Source organism: Mytilus californianus, unplaced genomic scaffold, assembly GCF_021869535.1.
Source record: "Mytilus californianus isolate M0D057914Y unplaced genomic scaffold, xbMytCali1.0.p SCAF_3, whole genome shotgun sequence".
In the NCBI taxonomy this organism is placed as follows: Eukaryota; Metazoa; Mollusca; class Bivalvia; order Mytilida; family Mytilidae; genus Mytilus; species Mytilus californianus.
The window spans coordinates 11,862,735-11,870,785 of record NW_026262679.1 but is presented as its reverse complement, the minus strand read 5'-3'; the positions used below and the strand labels follow the sequence as shown (position 1 = coordinate 11,870,785).

The window sequence follows — 8,051 nt, the reverse complement described above, 5'->3', positions numbered from 1 at the left end:
AAATAATAGGTGGTTTTATATTATCAAAATATGGAGGTATTTGGCTTTGGATGGTAGAGTCATTGAATATACTAGATAAGTTAATAAAATCAATACCTCTATTTATATATTTTAATTTAAGAAAATGCCGTTTATGATTTTCAGGTTTATCGATACTAGGAAATAGCCTATGATGACAAAAGGCTGTAATAATACGGGTGTATTCATATTTCCATGTGGAACATATCTGAGGAGCTGTAAGATATAAATTCATCTAGATTTTTTCTGCAAAGGTGTCGTTGGGTTCAATGATGAATGTAGATCAACAAGATCTAAACTTCATCTCCAGTAATGTTTGAGTAAAAACTTTTCAGAAATCTTTATTGAATGAGATAAAATGAAGCATCAAAAGTCATTTTTAAATAAATAAAAGTTTTAAGATGATGTAAACTTGTGTATAGATGTAAATAGTAGTGAGGGCAGTATCCAGATTAAAAGTTGGTTATTCTGGTCTAGTTTTCTTTCGTGTTTCAGAGTCTTGTTGAAACTTACAACAGAAACTATTTCTTGAGTTCTGAGGATAATCTAAACTTGCACTGAGGTGCCAATCACTGAAGACATCTACAAACAGGCAATGTAGGTCAGTTTGACCTATTTTTCAAACTTCATTGATTTTGATTCCAGTTTCATCACAATAATGAACATTAACTGTACCCATCTGACTGAAATACACATGTGCAGTTGAATAAATTCCCGTAATTTTGTTTGGTAGTATGCATTTATAAATATCACAAGTGTGTTTCATTTTAATGATTTATTAACTATCTGGAAACAAAACTACATCTAGCTTTTTATCATGACTGTCTGTAGGTATAGAGTGACATATTTGTTCATTAAAGGCTAAAGCAACAGTGTATGGTTTGTATCCCATGTCTTCACATTTCTGTAGATATGTATCATAATATCCTTTCCCTCGACCAAGTCTATCACATTCTGTTGTAAAACCTAATCCTGGCATTATTATCAAATCTAAACCTTCTGAAATAAAAACTCATATGTATCAAACAATGTAAACTTGTATGTAACACTATAATAAAACAGGAATATTTCAAAATTAGAATTTTTATATTTACCTTAAAATAAAATTTCCATCAAATTTTTTTTTAATACATGCATAAAAACTTATTTAATGTATCCTGATAACAGTTTTAAAAACTTTCCATTCAAAATAGAGCAAGTCCAAATTAAAGCAATCTTGTAAAATATTTGCCATTGATACTAAGTATGTTGGTATAGTATTAATGTTCTCAACCATTGTCATGCATTTCAAGGGCTTTTTGTAATTCTATCAGATATATTTAAGCTTGGGGATAATGCCAATTTTATCTGTAACCCTCAATCAGGCAAGACATGACAAAGATGTGCAAACAACTGGTATTTTTTTCAAATAACAGAAAATTGAAAAACAGAAGGCAAACATAACAGTAGGTAAAAGTCCCAATGCAACATCTTAGTAGAGACATAAAAAATATTGGCTGGACAAAATATGAGCTTATATTCTCACACACATTATAAATTCATCAATTCAAAAATAATGACTATCTCCTGCAGATGACTGTTGATGATTTACCTGTATCAAGTGCATCAGGTCTGACATCATGGTCTGCTGGTTGTTTTATTTTCCATTTTGTTTCAGGAAGTTCTGTATAGTCTTGCCATGATTTTAACCTGACCATTTTCATTTTAGGGCCAATGTATTGTGGTATGTAGCATTCCTTGTTCTTTAGCAAGTGTTGTAAAATAGCTACAGTCTGGATTTCATCTGACATATGTAAATATACAGAAACCTTCTTACTGCCCTGGAATTTTTCTAGAGATAACAACTGGAAAGTATGATTGATTTTGTTCATTTTAATATTCACATTTCAATTTATTCAATTTTATAGTGCAAACAATGTGACACAAATTACCCCAAGACTATGTTTAATAGACACTCAAGCACAGTGAATTAGGTCTAAACCAGAAACATGTCTAATAGGAACTTTTATATCAGAACATTTTTTTTTGTAATTTAATTTGTGTGACTTGTATACCTCTCGGTGTATAATCCAAAAAACATTCAGTCCTGTCTGTAAGAAGTTTGATTATAACAGGTTTCACTATACTAATTGATATTAGGCAACAAATTCATATTGGTAAGCCACACTGGGATACGTTTTCATATCTGTCACTTATCTACTTCCGGTTTGACGAATAAATTAATGTTCTTTACACTGATAAAAGTATAAGAAATTTCCCTTGCATCTTTCTCAGCAACTTAGGTTTATCATTGGTAATCTTAACCATGAGCTTATCTACTTTCTGTTGTTTGCTTGCACATTATTTGGTATATGTATTTCCTTTCACTCAAAATCAAGAGAATTAGCTCACACTACATCTTCTTGTATTCCATTTGCCAGTATCTATATTCATTCTTATTTAGTGTTGTTACAGCATTGTCCCAGGTAATGGAAGGGTTGGACACCCCCAAACATGTTTAATCCCACCACATTTGGTATGTGCCTTTCCCAAGTCAGGAGCCTGAAATTGGTTGTTGTTTGTTGCTCAATATATCAAATTTGTTTTTCGTTTATTGTTTTGTACATAAATCAGGCTGTTAGTTTTCTCATTTGAACTGTTTTACATGCCATTTAGGTGCCATTTATAGGTTGCTGTGTTGCATGGGTTTTCCTCATTGTTTAAGGCCGTACGATGAACTATGGTTGCTGACCTCTAAGTCATTTGGTCTCTGGTGTAGTAGCCTGTCCCATTGACAATCATACCACATCATTATTCTTTTACAATATTGACTTAGGTATTCAATTATATTATTTTTGTCCTAACAACTTAGTATATATCATTTGCTTTCATATGGTTATTTATGCCATATATTTCTCATCTTAATCTTTTCCAAAACCTATTCATGTCAACTGATTCTGGTACAAAATAATTATTTTGAATCCTTGAGTTGGATAATTTTTAAGCACATAACTAAGAATATTTGTCTTTAATTTTACCTTGTCTGTTACAATTTTCGATTGTCTCTGTTTTTCACTTTCTGTTAAACCTGCTACTCTCTGCTTAATTTCTTTCCTTAACAAACCCTTTGCTGCTTTTAAACCATTCATAGTATCTGCTGCATAAAGTGAAATAAAGAAATAGATTACTGAATGATTTTGTCAATGATAAGAAAAGAAGGGATTGATCTGGAGAAGATATATACATGAAACAATATTGATAAATATTTTTGATTTATGCAAATAGGATAGATACCAGATATCTATTTGTTTTCTATTTCAATTCACTGATTGATTCTAGAAAAAAATCTTGAAATAAAATATTCTGAAAAATATGTCAGCTGTCCTATATTTCATTTTCTAAAATTTCCTTATTGAGGCTAAAGAAAAGATAGGACACAATATGTAGATCAGCAATAAATACATTACAAAATATCAGGGGAGATAATTGTTTACTTAGTATATAATAAATACCCTGACACAGAGTTATTATATCACTGGTATTTGTTTGCCAGGCCATCATTTATGGGGGTCCATCAGTGAGCATATAATCATGATTATAGTTGCTCATGAGATAAGATATGTTTGAACTTTGTTATTTTATATATATATATACATGTATATACTTTATTCTGATAAACCGCTGTAGATACAAATATTTTGAGGTTGAGATATTTCTATATTAGGGGTTACCTTAAATTATTTAAAATGTATTGGATAGCTAATTTTTCAAGGATAAAAACCACAGGGATGTGTGATATAAGGTACCCTCTCTTATGAACATATTTTCAAGTATTTTTGTGAAATTGATACAGAAATCTCCTGGCAACAACATGTCCATTTCAAAGAGAATTCTATGAACTAATTTTGAAGAAACAAGAATTAAAAAATCATTTGAAGAACATATTTCAAAAATTTTATGTGCATTCTAACCAAATGCGCAACTTTATTGAATTTCTTTAAATTATATTAAAAGTATTTTGGAAGTATAAACAAAAAATGATAGAGTTTTTCTCAAGTCAAAAATGTAGTTTATATCATGATATAAAAAGTACACGTCACAGTGCTTGTTTACAAACTATCACCTGCTGGGGTCTGTAATAATAATACATTCTTCTATAAAGCTAAAACATGAAGCTAGCAACAATCAATCAATCTATAAAGCTAAATTAGCTAAGTTATCTCCCCTTATAAGTCAATTATTTTTTTAATTCTTGTTTTGCCAACAAATTTTTTTTTCGTATTTGAAATAAAATTACCAATATGATAAATCATATAAATGTTACTATTAAAATATAATTTCCATGATTAAATTTAATTTCTACCGCCAAATTTGCTAATTTAACATATATTTCAGATAAAAACAAACTATATGTAATACAAGATGACAGAACACTCTCATACTTCTTCAAGAAAATAAAACAAGACGATTTGCAGTTAGTCCAACCAATAAATACAAAAATGTGTGAGATGTTGTCCATTCCAAGTCCTTTAAACTCACGAAATAGTGTTGCTTACAGGCTGCCGTACATCACATTTGCCTTGAGCCTTCTCGAAAAACATTCTGTTCAAGCAAAAAATATTAATTTTAACTACATTCTTATAAGTAAATTACTCCATACTCATGTAATGTTAGCTTCAACTTTAATCCTGTAGATGTATGTAACGGATAATTCACCAAATCATAAATACACTTTTGAGGTTATACACTTGGGTTAGTTCCCTTTCATCATCTAACTGGAATATGTATGAAAAACCATCAGTGACAGCCCATAAAATCTTCACTTTTATAAGATTTTTACCAAATCTAATAATTTCAACAGTGGTTGTTACAGATGTAAATGTTGTCTTACTAGTAGATATATATGTTAAAATACCTTTCATAACTCAATGCATATTAAAATGTGTATCGGGACATTAACATGATTAATGATATGGTAAGATATTGTAAGAAGTTGCACACTAACTGGTATGTCATCCTCGTGCCTGGTGCAGAGGAGTTAGTACTATTTAAAGTGACACAACTGCAAGAGGCACCAAGGGACAATGCTAATTGACATGCCAAAGTGCACATATTACGAAAAGATAAAATATTACCAGTTTAAATATCACAAACAGAAAGGTAATAGAACTTATACGATGTGTCCTGTACCCCACCATGCCAACCTCGTGCCTAGTGCAGAAAGCCTGATTTAAATATTTATCTTTCAAGTTATATTTTGTCTTGATCAACTAACTCACAGACAGATATCAAGATATCAAGATTCTCTACATTAAGAAGCCATATCAGTTTTTGGCTAGGAATCAAATGCGTAAAGTTTGGGCATAGTGAGTTGATAGTGGAATTTAATCAATTTCTCTTATCTTGAGATGATGTACACGAAAATAAAAAAATGTTTTTCATCATCAACTTCATTTGAGGTGCACCTGAGACATATTCTGTCTTGTCGGAGAGTACCCTGATAGCGACCTTGTTCAATTCTTAGTCTGTGAGAAGAAATACGCAATCGAATGAAATTCCTCCTCTGCTCAGGTGATTGAAATAAAGTAAGATATCTTTCAAGACCAAAATGAGTCTTAAAAGTGCTATAGCTACACAGCTTCCCATCAGCACAATTGTGCATTTGTTTTCACCACTGTATTTCATAGTGCTGGTAAAAAAACTTTTTAAATAAAATTTTGAATCAAAAAGGCTAGACTGTCAACCCCATTAATTTTTTTTTTGCAAATAGTTTAAAGATCCATACCAAGAGGGAATTTTTGATTCAAATAATAGCTTTGACTCTAAATATGCATCTTTTAGTAATGGAAAGGATGAACCCAAATTTTCAAGCCGGTGCCAGTATCTGATCATAGATTTGGTGATATCAAAATGTAAAGAAATCTCCCAAGTTCTGAATGAGTGGCAAAGTTTGTTGCTCTTTTCCCCACACCTAGTAATAGTTTACAAAATTTCATATGTAATCTTTCAGAAAGAAGTTTAGGATAGGCTTGATCAACTGTAGAAGTCTGAGAATTTAATTTTTTTTGAAGGGATTAAAAAAGCCCCAAATTTCCGAACTATACAAAAGAATGGGTTTAATTGTATGATCAAATACGTGGAGGCTGTTTTTAATATTTGGATTCAGTGACAAGAAGTCCTTTCGTAGCTTGTAGTATGCTTTCAGTGCCTTATTGCACAATTCCTTCTGAGCAAAGGAAAAAGATCCTGATGCACTAAATGTTATACCTAAATATTTACAATGTTGAACACAATCTATCAACATGTCATTAAAATAAAAATTATGTTTTATATTCCTGCCTGCCTTGTTAAATACCATCACCTTAGTTTTTTTTTAGATTAATTTTCATACACCAATCTTTACAATAATTATTTAATTGATCAAGTTTACACTGAAGCCCCTTTTCCGAGGAAGAAAAAATGACAATATCGTCAGAATATAATAAACAATGAACTGGCTTTGAGTTAACCAAGACTGGATCAGGTGACTTTTCAAGATAATCAGAGAGGTCATTTATGAAAATTTTAAACAAATTTGGACTCAAATTATCTCCCTGTTTCACTCCCACCTTAGTTGGAAAAAGGTCTGTAACTCTATTCTTTAATCGAATACACGATTTACTCTGAGCATACATACTCTTAATTATATTATAAAAATTTGTACCCAGCCCGATGTTTAATAACTTGAGTTTTATACCTGGGTGAATTACGGTGTCAAAGGCCTATATATACTGACAAAGAAGTGGATTTATGCAGTCAATGAAATAGTGCTTAATTTTCTGGATTTGAGTTTGGAGCTGTGTACATTTTATTTTTTCTTCCCGGTGACCACGATATTTTTCTCTCAATATTTTGTACTCATAAAGATTTTGCCCGATTTATATGTTAACTGTAACTTTTACAAATAAGAAAATGCCGATACAAAAAAAAAACAGTGTACGCAATCTGTTTCATTTCCATCATTATTTTTACAGTTTGTTCTTATGATGTGCTGTTATACCACAGTCTCAGGTGATGCGATGGTTGAGCGCTCAAACACATGTTTAACCTCGCCACAATCTTTGTGTGCCTGGGCCCAAGACAATAGCCCGTAATTCAGTGGTTGTCGTTTTTTTGTTGTCTGTCATACTTGTTTATCGTTTATTTTTTGTAATTAATCTGGCCGTTCCATGTTTTATCGTTTGAATTGTTTCATATTTTGTCACGTCGGTGTCTCAGTTTATATAGCTGACTGTGCGGTCATTTGTTTTGTTCATTATTGAATGCCGTATGGTGACCTATAGTTGGAAAATCCACGCCATTTGGACTTTTGTGGATAGTTGTCTCATTGGCAATCATACCACATCTCGCTTATTTTGTAAAATTCTCATTAAATAAAATTATTTTACTATTCGATTTTTCTGTAATTAGATGATTTCTTTATACTGTACATTGATTTCCGTAATCGGTATTGTCTTACCTTATTGTTTTATTTTCCAGGGCTATTCTTTATAATTTTTCACCCAGCACTATGAGGGTCGTAATCATGGTAATGGGGGTACCTTCATGACGAATAACGGTAAAAATTCTTGCCAAATGACGTTAACGGTAGTTTTTGGTACATAGATATAGGAAGATGTGGTATGAGTGCCAAATGAGACAACTCTCCATCCAAGTAACAATTTATAAAAAAGTAAACCATTATAGGTCAAGATACGGCCTGCAACACGGAGCATTGGCTCACACCGAACAGCAAGCTATAATGGGCTCAAAAAATTACTAGTGTAAAACCATTCAAACGGGAAAACCAACGGTCTAATCTATATAAAAACGAGAATCGAGAAACACGTATGAACTACATAAACAGACGACAACTACTGTAAAATGTACACTTTCTTTTAGACGATAAAAAAATCTACTGATTTTGACGAATCACGTTAAATATTTTCCAAAAATAACGGTAACGATAATTATTTGAGACCTCTGACGAATCACGATAAGGATATTTTGACGAATCACGGTAAAATTTTAACCAA

General features: G+C 31.6%; 1 protein-coding gene across 4 annotated transcripts; it reads right to left on the bottom strand.

Annotated features, from left to right (window-relative positions):
* Window positions 1-778: 778 nt before the first annotated feature.
* On the bottom strand, window positions 779-4,764 carry LOC127732994 (5-formyltetrahydrofolate cyclo-ligase-like). Of its 4 annotated transcripts, none has more exons than XM_052242252.1 (4): window positions 4,658-4,764; window positions 3,036-3,154; window positions 1,610-1,862; window positions 779-1,017 (listed from the first exon to the last, which is right to left on the bottom strand). In XM_052242252.1, the coding sequence occupies exons 1-4, from the start codon at window positions 4,659-4,661 to the stop codon at window positions 797-799; spliced, it is 597 nt and encodes a 198-aa protein (XP_052098212.1). In that variant the 5' UTR covers window positions 4,662-4,764; the 3' UTR covers window positions 779-796. The 4 variants fall into 4 exon arrangements, with proteins under 4 accessions (XP_052098212.1, XP_052098213.1, XP_052098214.1 ...); XM_052242253.1 differs by lacking the exon at window positions 4,658-4,764 and adding an exon at window positions 4,537-4,651; XM_052242254.1 differs by lacking the exon at window positions 4,658-4,764 and adding an exon at window positions 4,440-4,632.
* Between the last annotated feature and the right edge of the window lie 3,287 nt (window positions 4,765-8,051).